Genomic DNA, 15,141 nt, shown 5'->3' with positions numbered 1-15,141 from the left:
GGTAGGATCGAGTATCAATGAAAACAATGTTTTCAGCGGAGGCCCGTGGAGAAAAGCTCCACAGTTAAAATAAACAGACAGTATTTACATTGGATACATAGTGATTAACAATTTACATAGCAATTACTTACAACATATTTACAGTTGAAGAACATAGTACATCAGTAGACAACTAGAATCTTTATCTGTGAAGTGCATAACAGACACTAACAAATGTTACAAGAAGAAGAAGTTCCTGCTGTATAATAAGTACTGGTTATGAGCATCTGAGCGTGCTATAATCAAGGTAGTTAGTGGAGTGGAAAGAATGGGAATGGAAAGAAAAAACAACTTAATAATGCTATTATTTTTTTGTTCTATTAAAAGTCGGTGATTTTTTTTTATGTAGATTACGTTAGAAATGTTAATAAATCTGTCGCTAAAGCTAGGCAACACCGGAACAAATTTTGAAGAAATACTTCACTTCATAAAAGATAATGTATCACTATAAGCTCTTTAAGGCAAGCAAGATGTCGCCTCGCATAAGCCAGAATATTTGATGACTTAAAGACAGTTTGCAGTAGTGCAAGTTATAATATTGCTGCAATGTTTCTAGTATCGTGCTGTTGAACCTACTTCCGGATTGAAACCGTTATTCAGTTGGTGTATGTGTCTTTAATTGAAGAAGTCTCTACCCTTTTTATACAGGAAAACAAAAGTAGCAGAACTTTTGCCAAGATGGCGTCCCTTTTAGGTAGTGATTATATGGAAGAGTTAAACTGTCCAGTTTGTTTGGAACCGTTTGATGTTCCAGTGATGTTGGAGTGTGGCCATAATTTCTGCAAGACCTGTATTAATAGGGTTTGGGATAGCACTGACAACCTATATTGCCCAGAGTGTAGACAGCAGTTTTCGGCCAGAAAGTACTCCGTAAATTTATTTCTGGCTAATCAGGTGGAAAGAGTCCACGCGCAGATCAAGAAGCGAGATAACGAGACAGTTTCTGGGGAGAAAGAAAAGACGCAGAATTCGGGTCCAAAGCAAAAACACACCGCTCAGGACTGTGGCTTGCATACCGAGAAGTTGAAATTGTTTTGTGCAGTTGATGAAACCCTGCTGTGTGCTCTTTGTGTCCCTAATCACTGTGGTCATCGTTTCATACATGTGGAGGAGGCAGCTAACGTTTATCAGGTGAAAGAAGCTGCTCACAAACTCTGAAAATTTTTTCAAAGTCATCATTTGTGTTTTGTTTTATTACAAAGCAGTATGATATCAGCTCTCAAGGATAAAAGTTACACACGCAGATATGTAAGAGAAGTTTTTAACGTCTGTACTCGATTCTTCTTGTACGTGGTTAACGGTCCCCGATTTTAGTCAAATTTAGAGCTGTCCTACTTCTTAAAACTGGTGAATTTTGCATAACAGGTGGTGAATTAGGTTTTAACGACAATCGACAGTAATTATATTTACAGACTTTTGCTTGCGAAAATGTATATAAATTCACACATTTTTATGGTCAGTGCGTCAAATTAATATTGTAAGTGTCCCCGATTACTTATTATTTATCTCGAATTTGTCTTCGATTCATTTAAGAGCTATAGTTTCAGCCACACCTTCAGTATCTGTATCATTTGGAATAAGCAGAAACCTGACAAAAGTTAAGCTGTTTGCAACCCATTTTTTTTTTCAAAGCAAATCTGCATTGTTTCTCAAAATTAACAGCTTTTGCCAACAGCAGGCTAGGACAGGCCTTAGGAGAACCAACACCATACTGCCCCCCATCTCCCAGTAGCCCCATGGTCCCCCCGCGTCTTGGCTTATCCACATCATCCAGATAACTTTTTGTATCCCTTTTTACAGTTGCTTTTCATTTTTTTTTAATTCGTAATTTCAACACATCCTGACTTGGCAAGACTGCACATTTGACAACTGTAGTGGAAGAAAGTGCTTTTAGGGATTTCCTACGCTATGAGGTGCATTAACAACCTTTCCTTCAAACTTCTCAAATGTAATCCAAGATTTCTCGCTGTGCTCACTCCAGATGCCATAATCCATTGACATCATGCTTGAACTTTGCAGGCTTTCTTCAGCACCCACGATAGTGCCTGTCATGGTATGGACCCACCCCTGGCTATTTAAATATACAGTGCAAGGAAGCATGCTATTTTATTCTTTTAAAAAATAAGTAAATACTTGTGGAAAAGCACCCTAGGCGGCTGCCTGGTTGGCCTGACAGGGAGACTGGCTGAGAATGCAGTAGGAGATCAAATCTGTAAATGTCTTCTAGATGATAAAAAGGTAGTTAAATACTGTTTTGGCAGTTGACTCACTTGTTGAGACAGTTACTGTAGAGAAGCATGAGAGTCTGAAATTCATACTGAAGAGCAAGATCTAGTCATATTTGCATACTTTTCTTGCAGTGTGAATATGAAATTCATACTGAAGAGCAAGATCTAGTCATATTTGCATACTTTTCTTGCAGTGTGAATATTATAGTTTTCATTAATTCATTTTTATGTCTATAGTGTTTACATACACCCAAGATAAAAAAGTATGTAATTTTGACACCGAGAACAAAGGCTGCTACTGAAGGACACAGCCATCATTTTCCTTTCATTAGACATATGTAAAGACTACTCGGATTTGGAAGGATTTATGTATTTTTGCCGGGATTCAGTTGAAAGAAAATTATTTTGATCAGTCTAATTTCACATACGCAGAGTGTTGGTTCAGTCGCTTGGTATCAGCAACAATGAGGAATAACTACTATGCATACTTCATATTTCTGAATAGCTACCCTGTCTCTCAAAGAATTTTGTCATGTCTGCTGTAGGTGTTGTGGAGGGATATGCACCTCCCCCAAGGCATCTGTTTGGTCATTGAAAATGAGAGTTTCCAGTTAAAACAAACCAAAGACTGCGTCTGTTGTTATTTATAGGCCAATGGATCCAACTTTAGCAGCTGTGTAGGTTCATAGGGACCAGGTTTACTAGGCTAACAAGTACAAGGCCCTTTTTAAGCTCTATCCATGCATCCCAAATCACGGACATGTTCTGATACCTGTGGTAAGTGTAAGCAGAGGTTTGGGAGATGTAACCTATACAAGCTGGGGCCTAACAGATGACTAGACATTGAATCTAAAGTTCAGACATCTTCCCTTACCCACCTCTGGAATTACTCCATATATTGTTTGTTATGCCTTTGCTTCAGATGCGGATCTCTTCACTCAGTCTTGAGCTTTCAGTAGTGAGATTTTCTAGCTATAGTTTTTGATGTCTATTTAGGATGTTCTTCCTCTGTTTTTGTATTCATATCCAAAAAAAGTAACTTCACTGTAGTTTTTCTTTGTGCTGTTTAATCAATTGACAGTTTTGTATAGTGTTTCCTTTTAATAAGCCTGAGGGTTTTTGGTAGCTTTTTTAATTTTATAGCTATTAGTATGTGGGATCGCTAGCTATATTGCTGTTTCCGGTTTGTTTTTATTTTCTCTCTTTTTAGTGTAAGCTGTTAGTTTTTTTTTTTTTTTTCCAGTATGTCAGACAAACCATCAGAGTGAAAAAAAATTGTGGCCACAAAATTCCAAATTCTGAATTACAAAAGAAGTGTACATTTTCTTGGAGTGTCCCATTTCAATGAGCAGTGTACCATCTATACTGCCTTTGGTTCAAGAGCCATTATCGAATGGAAAAACAGACTTGTTCTGAAGGGACTCCTCCCTGACCCTTCAGAAGAGTCATCCCAGGCTCAGCCATCTGTAGATGGAGCTTCCCCCTCTGTCAGGAAGCCCTCTGACAGACTGAAGAAGCCCAGGGAAGTACTCCCTGGACCACATCATCTGTTGTGTCCACATCTCTGGATTCAAAATACTGAAGTCCATGTATCTGACCTCACTGTCCGAGCTGATAGTCTGATCCAATACCCCTGTGGTACCTGAGCTGAGAGTCTTCCCTGAGCCCATTTCTCCAAGGTTTCTTTTCCCATTTTTAAAAGACGTGATTTCACAGATCCTCTAGATACCCATCCACAGCCTTTCCGTCAAAGTTGGTCCTGTCTACCAGGAACCTATCCAGAGCAGATGTGGATCAGATAATGAAGTGTCTCAGGACCCATATTCAGTTTAAGTACACTGTTGGACCTGTGAGCTTAGGCCGTTCTTTTCATTCTATTGTTGCCCCTACTCCGATCCACCTTTCTTGTTAAGGGACTAAGGATTAGAGTGTCACCCAGAGCTTGTCCATGTCTTTTTTTTTTCCAGTGCCTTCTCTGATCTCAATGGGTATGAGTGGCTGGGATCCAGAAAGGTCTTTGGGCAGAAGCATTGGTGCCAGATTCAGAGGATGGCTTTGCCTCTGAAGTTTTTGGAACCTTGGTGCTGGACAGCTCAGTGTCTGCCTCCGAGTGTAGTCAAGTCTAGTTCCAAAATTTGCCTCTGGTGGCTGCTTTGGTTTCATCGGGGGTGATTTCAGTTTTCCCCTTGGCTTTGGCATTTTAAGCTGTTGAGAGAGTGCTGTCACTGTTGGATGAACAGGCTTCTCTTCTTCACTTGGCTTAGTCCATGCCTCCCAAAATGTCCTTGGGTCTTGATCCAGTTCATTCTGACCCTTTAAACCTTGAGACAGTCCTTATGAGTCCCATTCTTCTGAGGCCACACCGGAACATCCCATTGTTAAGTGTTCTTAGAAGCATGCATGCAAGAGGAAGCATGTTAACTCCTGTTGTAGTGTTGACTTTGAGGAGGAGAGGTCCTACAGATCTTCCCCTTGAGGACATCTCACCCAGTGAGATCCTTAAAGTTTTGAGACAGATGGATGATCCTCCAAAGCCCCCTCCCAAGAGGAGTTGTCTTTTCTTGAGGCCATCCAGTCTGTCACAATTACTTCATGGGTGGCTCCCCCTGCTGGTCATATAGTTGATCTTGTCTGAAAATGAGCATGGAAGGAGACCGATTTGGTTAAACCAATTCCCTCCAAACTAGGTCAGTGCTTAGTTTCACCCATTGACTGTCAGCATTGGAGCAAGGGTCCTGCCATTGATTTTTGTGGTGGTGGCAGCTGTCACTAAAACAGAAATTGCTGAAGAAAGCTATTCCACTCACCCAACATAGAGTCCAGGGCATTGGATGGATTTTGGAAGCTGGTGTGTGCTTCAGCAACTTTTTGCTGTGAAGGTACTAAATTAATTGGCACACATTGCAAGGTTTCAGAAAGATTTGACAAAGGAACTTTACAAATCCTTCTCTGGGTCCATCTCTGTAGAAAAAAAAAACTTTGACTCACAGCTTGCTACCCTTCAGTTCCTTTCTAGTGTTTCATTCCCCTGATTTCTTACTTAACAGGGAGTGCCTTGAGAACTAAATGCACTGGCATAATGTAAGGAATCCTGCCTGGATGTGCTTGTGTGACTTTATTGATGCCTCCTGTGATGGTTCAACACTCTTCAGATGTACAGTTAAAGACATTGTCCAAAAGCAAAAAGGATAGGAAGACCATTTCTGTCATAGTAATACTAATCTTTACTTTCCCCACCCTCAGAGGTCTTTCTGTAGGAACCAAAATGGAGGAAAGAAGCTGTGGCACTAGAAGACTCAAGGGTTCTCTCATGAAACATTTGGGGGTATACTCCCCCAGGACAGAGTGGGGAAATTCTGGTGATGGACATCAACCCTGTGGCTGAGGTGACCCACAAAATCAAGGTTTCAGGGGCAGCATTCTCCAGGAACCCTTACCAGCATTCCTTAATTGTTACCTGACTGCCACACTGTAGAGACATTCAAAGGGGACATAACCTTCTACCCCCAAGGCCTGGACATATATCAACCAAAACACATGGGTACAGAAGATCATAAAAGGAACAGGGACCTCAGGCCAATCTTGGACCTCAGTCATCTCAACCAATAGGTCAGACAGATGAAGTTCTGGATGGTCATTGTCTAGTCCATCCTTCCATTGCTTAGGAAGGATGTTTCTAGCTTGGAGATGGTAATTTTCAATCTAGGGCCCTGTACTTTGGCCTCACCCCAGCTTCCTAGAGTTCACTAAGTGTGTGTCAGTGGTTGCAGGTCATCTCGGACTGCATGGGTTCTGGGTGTCCCCGTATCTGGATGACTGGCTTATTTCCACCCTAGCCAAGGATCTCATCTGTGCCAGGTACTCCTTGCTACACCTTTGCTCTCGACTGGGTATCACTGTAAACGCAGACAAGTCCAAGTTCAACCTGGTGTAAACAGAATATTTAGGCACTTACCTGGATACTAGTTGCCAGATTATAGGATTTCCAGAAAATAGGATGGCCACCCTTCACAACTAGCTATTGGAGGCCCTTTCCTGTCAGAAGCCACCAGTGACACTGATTTCATGAACTCCTAGGATCAATGGCTGCTATGATTACCCTAGTTCCCACTAGCCAGGTACCACATGAAATTCTTCATTGGGACACTTTCAATGCATTGGTCCATTAAGCAACAACCCATAACTTTCCACGTTTGCTTAAAATGTAGAATACATATAGAGTAGTGGCTTGAATCCAGGGAAGTATCCTAGGGCCGCTTGTTTGTCACTGCTGCTCAAAGGCCACAGTGATCATAGAATACCTCCCAGCTGGGGTGGGGGGGCACAACATGAGAGAAATGGTTCAAAGCATTTAGTTCCCCTCTGATGCCAGTTTGGTAATGGGCAATGTTTCCTGACCACTTTCTGATAGCACACATCCTGGGGAAGTTTTGTGTTCTAGTGGTCAGGTTCTGCCTCACAAGTGGTCCTGCCATCTGACAGTGACAGAGCAGATTTTCTGCCACTAGAGTTGACTCTGCTGAGAACTCTTTGCCTTCTGTCACAACATGAAGTGCAACAGGTATTATGCCTTGATGGTTGAGAAGTCGCCAAGGAATGCTCTGATCCACATCTGGACCCTGGGCTCCTGTATGCTTTTCATACTACTCCCCTGATCCCAAAGATTTTGCAAAAAGCTGCAGAGAGGGAGGTCACAGTTATCCACTTTGCCTCTTTTTGGCCTTGACAGGTAAGGTTTCCCTTCTTCTGGTCTCATTTGATAGACCCTCCTTGGGTGCTGTGTCCCAGTCCAGATCTTTCACCATCCGGAATGTTTCACAGGGGCATTCATATCCTCTAGTTAACCACTTGATTTCTCCACTTCCAGTAATGGCTAGTCAGGCCTGTCTTTCTTTCCAAGTAATTTACATTCTTCATCACAGTGACCATCTGTCAAAGATTCACAAAAGCAAGTGAAAAGTTTTGGGTTGGTATAATGTTTTAAGGAGTTTTACCTCACAGACACAAAGTACAGGGTTTGAGTCTTGCACTTGAAAGGGGCTTAAAATGTTTCACAAGGTCAGCTAGCCTAGTACTTAGCAATGAAGCTCTGAAAGGTTTTCTGTTTGGTGCTACCAAGTAGAAAAGTATATTGGAACATATTCCAATAATGCTAACCTTGTAAGCCATGTTGGTATTGGACATCTTTGACTTTCAGATAAAAATCAATATAAAAATAAAAAAAGTGCCAAAAGTTGTATATTTTTCTAAAGCTTCGATGTAAGATGCTTTCCTAAGGCTTCATATAAGAAATCGTTTCAGTTTGTAAAATTTACTTTAATTCAGTAACATGGTAGGCGAGCGCATAAAGCAAAACTTTTGTATAACATTGTTCATTTTATGTGGGTTTTATACATTTCAGGTGTTCGTGCAACAAAGTTGTAAACGTAAATTTGCAACCAACTTTGGGTTGCTCCAGTTTCACTAAAACTGGGATAAACTTGTGCTTCAGTTACAATAACATATGGAAGACTATGAAACAAGTTGGAGCGGGTAAGCGTGTAAATATGGAGTGAGAAATCACCATTGGTTTCTGGATTTCAGTTTGAAAAATGCTGGCCTATGGGTAAGGAGTGCTACATGGCCTGGGGATGTGTGGTGACGTGTATATGTGGGAATGGAGAACCGGTAAGCAAAGGGAGGGCTCGAGGAACAGATGAGATTTAATTGGTGGTCTGTAGGTGATGGTGGCTAACTTAGGGGGGTGTGTATGGATACTATTGGAGCATGGCGGACATGTGTCTGGGGACGTGTCGATTTTAGAATTCAAAACTTTTATGTGATAGGGTAAGGGGAGGGGCAATTTGGGCACGAAGATGAGGGATAGGCTGGATTGTGGATGAGAGTGGGATGGATGAGGATATTCGCAGGAGCTAGTAGGTCCTGAAACATTTTACCAGTGAAGACCATCAAAGTTAAGGCTGTTATATATGCTTTTAAGGTGGAGTTTGCCCAAAATAAGCATGTTATTCATAGACCTCATGTGTTTAGATCACTATTGAAAAAGAAATATAACCAGAAGGGTGATGCACGATGAAGCGCTCAAAATGGGAACAGATGAAATACGTAAAGTGTGTTACGGTTTACTATCAAAAGAACGAAAATCATATCCGCGAACGGTGATTTCCGCAACAAATATTCTCGACTCATACATAAGTAGGTTGTATGGTCAACGCAAAAAGACCGACAACCTTGTGTTGATCTTAATGTTAGCAACTCCCATTGCCAACCATGCTTTGAGTCCCTGCCCTATGTACAGCCTTCTAAACGGATGTACACATGAACGTCGACATCCTGACTGTCGCTCCTACCATGTTCGAGGAGGCGGCTGTCATGCAACTTGAATGTCGACATTTTGACTGTAAACCACGTGTTACAGTGTGGAAATAAGTAAAATAGGATGAGGAGGGATATTTTGTTGTTGTGTATTTGTTGCAAAGGAATCTTTTCTGTAGGTCCATAAAACAAGCGATGGGGGAATTCAGCTGCACATTTCAAATACCACAGATTTGGAAAGCAGTAGATATTGGGCTACGTGTCATATAGTGGAAACGGGGTAAGGAAGGAGAATGTGTGGGTTACTGTAGATTATGTGCAAACGGGAATCAGTAAAAAAATGGTTGTTAATGAGTGTGGGTTTGTAAACAAGGAATTGGGTGTTGTGAATGGCGGTTGTAAGAAAAGGTATATGGTTAAGAAAGAATGGAAGACAGAGGAACACAAGAGGAGGATATTGTGCAAATTGTGTTGGTGAGGATCGCGTGGGGTGGAGTCATAACAGAACATGCATTTGAATTTAATTAATGTAATTATAAACCATAGTGACTAGTTAGGGTTCAAAAATATGTACCAAACATGCAAGTGATCTAATTCAAAATGCAGCAAACGTCACAGAAAAAAACATTTTTTGAATCTTGCAAATAACTATAACTGAAGTGGTATTTTGCTAGGGAGGACATGAATTATGAAATGTAAACATTTTAGGTTAATGTAATCCTAGCGTGTAAAACAAAACTTTAAAATAAAACGTTAATTTTATGTGGGTTTTATACAATTCAGGCGTTAGTGCAACATAGTTGTAAAAGTAAATTTGCAACCAGTTTTGGGGTGCTTCTGTTTCACTAAAACCGAAATAAACTTGTGTTTCAATTAAAAATCCTGCTTCAATTACCAAAACATATAACATATAGAATGCGAAGCGAGTTGGAGCGGGTAGGCATGTAGTTAAAATGGAGCGAGAAATCGCCATTGGTTTCTGGGTTCCAATTTGAAAAAAGCTGGTCTATGGTAAAGGAGTGCTGTGCGACACAGATGTGTGTTGATGTGTATATGTGGGTGTGGAGAAGCGGTAAGCAGAGGGAGGGATCGAAGAACAAAAAAGATGTAATTGGTGGTCCGTAGATGATGACTAATTATCTCATGAGGTTGTGTGGATAAAAGATGTAATTGGTGGTCCGTAGATGATGACTAATTATCTCATGAGGTTGTGTGGATACTGTTGGAGCGTGGTGGTGGAGTGACTGGGGGCTTGTCAATCTAAATTTCGAAACTTTGATGCAGTAGGGTAAGGGGGGGCAGTTTGGGCATGAAGATGAGTGATAGGCTGGATTGTGGATTAGAATGTGATGGGTGGGATGTTCGCAAGAGCTAGCGGGTTTGAAAACACTTTACCTGTGTGGACTTGTAATATCAAAATGAAGGCTGTTTTATAAGCTATTTAAGGTAGTGTTTGTCCCAAATAAGCATTATTCATAGACTGTTTGTGTGTGTCCCAGAACAATTTTAGATCAGTTTTGAAAAAGAATTCTAACCAGATGGTGAAGGAAGATGAAGCGCTCAAACAATGGGAGCAGAAGAAATATGTAGAGCGTGTTAGTGTGGAAATAAGTAAAAGAGAGTTGGGTGGGAATTATCAAGCTAGTTGGTTGTAGGGTATTTGTTGCAAAGGAATCTTTTGTGACCAGAATAGAATTTTGGTTGACTGGGATGTCTTATTTTGAGCAAAAGGTCACCAGTGTCCAGTACAAACAAAGGGTTCATCTCGGCGAGAGGCTTGATTTTAACTTCCAGATAAACGGAGATAGTTTCAGTAATTCTCCCATCGCTTGCTATGACTGGGTGATATGGGGGAGTCTGTGATGCTTTTATGGTGTTTGGGGATCCCAAAAAAGCTGGGTAGCCTGGGTTGATTGACTGTGAGGAATCTCAACATGCAGTCACTAATCATGCTTTTTTCGCTAAGAAAAAGTAATTCTTTGTTGATGCGGTTGTATGCATGTTGAATTCTTTCAAGATTACAGACTTCGTAAAAATTATTATTGCTGAGCACTCCCTTTATTGTTATAAGCAGCAGTATCCGTGACCAAAATGCCTCCCCCTTTGTCAGCCTTCATTATTCTCCTTGTTCAATCATGGCTAAGGTTCTTTAGGGTGTTTCTTTCGGTCCGATTTAGATTGCAGTATTTATTTTTCTGTGGTTTATTACCTTTCGGATCTCTCATATAGTCTCAAAGGCTGTGATGGTGGGGTGGTGAGAGAAGCAGAAATCACTGGGCTTTGCCAATTTCTTTTTTCACTTTTTCTGTTATCTTAAGAGAATTTTCAGATTGAGTTTTCTGGTAAATAGCTTAAGATACATAATAGACTGCTAAGTCACCTCTTTTGTGAGGGACAAAGGTCAAACCTTTTTCTAGGAGTTTTAATTCGGCAGGGGAGAGTGGTTCCATACTTTATTCTGTTTCTGTATGTTGTGGTTTTCCTTTGGTTTGGCAATCCTAGGGGAGGGACCCAAAGGTGTTTTAGGTCCCTCTTCCCTTGCCAAGTCCTGTCCCGGCTCTGAGTTGGGGAGACGCTCATTCTCTTGTGATAAATCTCTGGTGTGGATGCCCATTGGGGGACTAAGGGATTGAGCAAATATTGCAGGGTTGGAGAGGTTGGTTATCGGATTTAGCTGGTGAGGAGGGGGGGGGGCCTCCTGAAAAATCTGCTGGTTCTGTAAAGCAGTATCATTGTTGTTGTCTGTTGGTGTTTGGAATTGACGGAGGTTCTCCACCATTCTGTTGTTGGTTTGAAGATCTTTGGTATTATCCTCATTGGTAGGCAAATTTTGTTTGTGGAAATGCATTTCTTGAGAATCTAGAGGTTGTGGTGAAAATTGGTGGTTCCATACAGTCTCTAGGGTGTTTTGGTTGTTAAACTCTTACAATAACTTTAGTTGTTTTCTGTATCTCAAGTCAAGGCCCAGTGCTTGTATCTTTTCCTTGAATGGGTTAATTTTAGTATCTTCATTGATGTTTTTGATTATATTGTCCATGCTGTCCATTAGGGTTTTAATTCTTTCTTACTGTGCTTGGTTGTGGGAGATGAGAATATTTTCACCACAACCTCTAATTTCTCAAGTAGTTTATTTCCACAAACAAAACCTGCCTGCTAATGAGGGTAATACCCAAGGCCATCACACCAACAAGAGAATGGGGGAGAATCGCCCTCAGTTCCAAACACCAACAGAAAACAACAATGATATTGCTTTACAGAACTAGCAGGTTTTTCAGAAGGGTTCCTCCCACCAGCTAAATTGTTAAATCTCTCCAACCCCGCAATAACTGTCCCCAATGAGCATCCACACCAGAGAGCTTTATCACAAGAGACGGAGTGCCTCCCCAGTTCAGAACTCTGAGAACTGGGACAGGACTTGGCAAGGGAAGAGGGACCTAAAACACCTTTGGGTTTCCTCCAGGATTGCAAAACCAAAGGAACAACAATACAAACAGAAACGGAATAAAGTATGGAACCACTCCAAAAAAACACTCCTGCCGAATTAAAACTCCTGGAAAAAGGTTTGACCTTTGTCCCTCACAAACGAGGTGACTTAGCACAGTCTATTATGAATCTTAAGCTGTTTTACCAGAAAACTCTATCTGAAATGTTCTTTCAAGATAACGGAGAAATGAAAAAAGAAAAATGGACAAAGCCCAGTGATTTCTGTCCCCCTTCCCCCACACTCCACCATTGCAGCCTTTGAGACTAAATGTGAGGGAGAGATCTGGAAGATAAACAAACTACAGAAAAATAAATATTGCAACAACCTAAATCGGACCAAAAAAAATGCCCTAAAGAACCTTAGCTATGATCGAACAATGAAGGCTGACAAAGGGGGTGGCATTTTGGTCACAGGTACTGCTGCTTATGACAAAATAAAAGGAATGCAATAGTAACGAAGCCTGTAATCTTGAAATAATTCAACATGCATACAACCTCATTAATGAAGAATTACTTTTTCTTAGCGAAGAAAGCATAATTAGTGACTGCATGTTGAGATTCCTCACAATCACCCCATGCTACTCAGCTTTTTTGGGATCCCAAACCCCATAAAAGCATCATAGACCCCCATATCACCCAGTCATAGAGAGCGGAGGGAGCATTACCAAAACGATTTCAGTTTATCTGAAAGTAAAATCAAGCCTCTCGCCGAGATGAACCCTTTGTTTGTACTGGACACTGGTGATCTTTTACTCAAAGTAAGAGACATCCCAGTCAACCAAAATTATATTCTGGTCGTAGTTGACGTTGAATCCCTTTATATGCAGTATTACCACATGAATAATGTATTCAAGCAGTCTCGGAAGCATTAAATGCCCAGAATCTGGACAAACTATACCTAATCGAGGTTACAAATAGACTGCTCCACATCTTGTTATCCAACAACTTCTTCCACTTCAATGAAAGCTACTACAGGCAAAAGAAAGGAATTGCCATGGGAGCTGCCATGGCCCCCAGGTTAGCAAACATGGCCTTAGGGAAGTGGGGAAAAAAGAACATGTCTACAACACACCATTCTGTTTAGATATGGCTTGCTACCCATGTTATATTGGCGATATCCTGATTGTTTGGACTGGGACTGAGGATAACCTTTCAAGTTCTTTGACGACATTAATACTTCCACCGATATTTTTTTTTAATTCACCAACTCTTACAGCAAGGACCAAACAACTTTCCTGGACCTCATGATCTTAAAAGACATTAATACAGGACGCATTTTAGACAATCTTTTCCAAAAACCAACCAGAACGAACCTTCTTTTACACAGTTCAAGCAGGCACCCCTTCCAGACCAAGAAAAATCTCAAGGGTTAAGGATGGCACGTGTTTCAAAAGAAGTAAGGGACTTTACCATCAGTTTGTGCAACCCTGAGAAGGACTTTTTTAGAGACTGGTTAACAACCAGAAATTAAGAGCATTTAGATCCTACATCTGAAGCAAAACTGCTTAACCCTGATTTTCCAACTAACAACAAGAATCATAAAAAAAGAGACACCCCAGCCAAGGCTAACTTGCCATGATCCTCCCATTCCCATGGATTTTCAATCATTGAAAAATGTAATCCAAGAAAACTGTTGCATCATCAAGGATAACCGCACATTTGGCTTCCTTTTTCCTGATTTTCCAGATTTTTGCATTAGGAGAAACAAAAACCTAAGGCAGTACTTCAAGCAAGCCAGTAAAGAAATGGATCACCTACCAAGGACCAAACTAGGGGCATACCCATGTGAAAGAAAAGGATGTGTTTACTGCAAAATACTCAGCGCAGCTGACCATTTCGTTTGTCCCAACACCAACAAAACCTACTACATTAAAACCACAAGTAACTGCAACACCCGAGTGTTTAGTTTATAGAGTGGAATGCATGACATGCACCGCTTTTTACATTGGGAAAACCATCAAATTTAAAAGCAGAATATAGCACAACACATGCACAATGTAAATTATCTTAACTCCAACAACACTCTGGAAAATCATGCCAGAGAAAAAAATAAATCATAAATCCATTTTCATGTCATAGACACTTTAGAAAAAGGGACACTACAGGGACCCACAAACCTTTTACTCGAAAAGCATGAACTTGAGTGGCAGATCAGTCCATTTTCTCTGTTGGCATTCAGTCTGAATTCACACTTTTCAATTAATTGTCTACTTAACCTAAGAAAACTTTAACCATCACTTGTAGTACTGATACAATTTGAATTTCCTACGTTTTGAATCCAAAGCGTAGGACGACAATGCTGTACATGCTTCAGTCACCTCATTCTATGAAACGGGAACTTGCTTACATCATTGTTTTGTTTTTCTAAGTGTGTGATTTTTTTTTTTTTTGTTTGTTTTTTTTTTTCGTTCAGGTAGGTCTGATGAAGAGTACTTTGCGAAAGCGCATACTCGGAGGAACCAAAATCCCCAAGGCCAGGTTTTTGATTAAATGGCTATTTTTATACTGTTCTTCTTGTATCATTGACATTAATAGATTTTATTAACCTAGAATGTTTTTGTTTTGAAATTCATGTCCTCCTTAGTGAAATACTACTACAGTTAATAGTTTGTTATTAGCAAGATTAAAAAAAAATGTTTTTTCTGTGTTTTTTGCTGCATTTTGAATTGGATCGCTTGCATGTTTACCTAATATTTCTTGAACCCAATGACCTGTAAACCTTAACTAGTCATTATGGTTTATAATTGCATTAATTAAATTCAAACGCATGGTCTCTTATTATGATTCCACCCCATGCGGTCCTCACCAACACACTAATTTAAACACCAATATCCTCCCCACGTGTTCTCTGTCTTCTTTTCTTACAACCGCCATTCACAACACCCAATCCCTTATTTTCACAAATTCGTATAACACACACACACTCTCACACACACACACACTTATTATAAACCAGTTGTTACTAAGCTACGTGTGCACATAGTCACTAGTATCCCACACACACACACACACACGCACACACACTCCTCCTTACCCCCGCCGATTTTTCCACTGCACAACACGTAGCCCAAACTCT

The 15,141-nt window shown here is 40.6% G+C and overlaps 1 protein-coding gene across 5 annotated transcripts in view; it reads left to right on the top strand.

Annotated features, from left to right (window-relative positions):
- Positions 1-602: 602 nt before the first annotated feature.
- Positions 603-15,141, top strand: part of LOC122813704 (zinc-binding protein A33-like) — a 1,378,975-nt gene continuing 1,364,436 nt past the window's right edge. For 3 of the 5 annotated variants that reach the window (XM_044086163.1, XM_044086164.1, XM_044086162.1), the window contains exon 1: positions 603-1,170. In XM_044086163.1, coding sequence (XP_043942098.1) covers positions 718-1,170 — 453 coding nt within the window. In that variant the 5' untranslated portion in view covers positions 603-717. The remainder of the gene's footprint in view (positions 1,171-15,141) is intronic. The other 2 variants (XM_044086166.1, XM_044086165.1) reach the window with 2 other exon arrangements.

This window comes from Protopterus annectens, chromosome 10.part0 (genome assembly GCF_019279795.1).
Source record: "Protopterus annectens isolate FY-2018-M chromosome 10.part0, PAN1.0, whole genome shotgun sequence".
In the NCBI taxonomy this organism is placed as follows: domain Eukaryota; kingdom Metazoa; phylum Chordata; order Ceratodontiformes; family Protopteridae; genus Protopterus; species Protopterus annectens.
The sequence above is the reverse complement of the archived record's forward strand: the minus strand, read 5'-3'. Positions and strand labels throughout refer to the sequence as shown.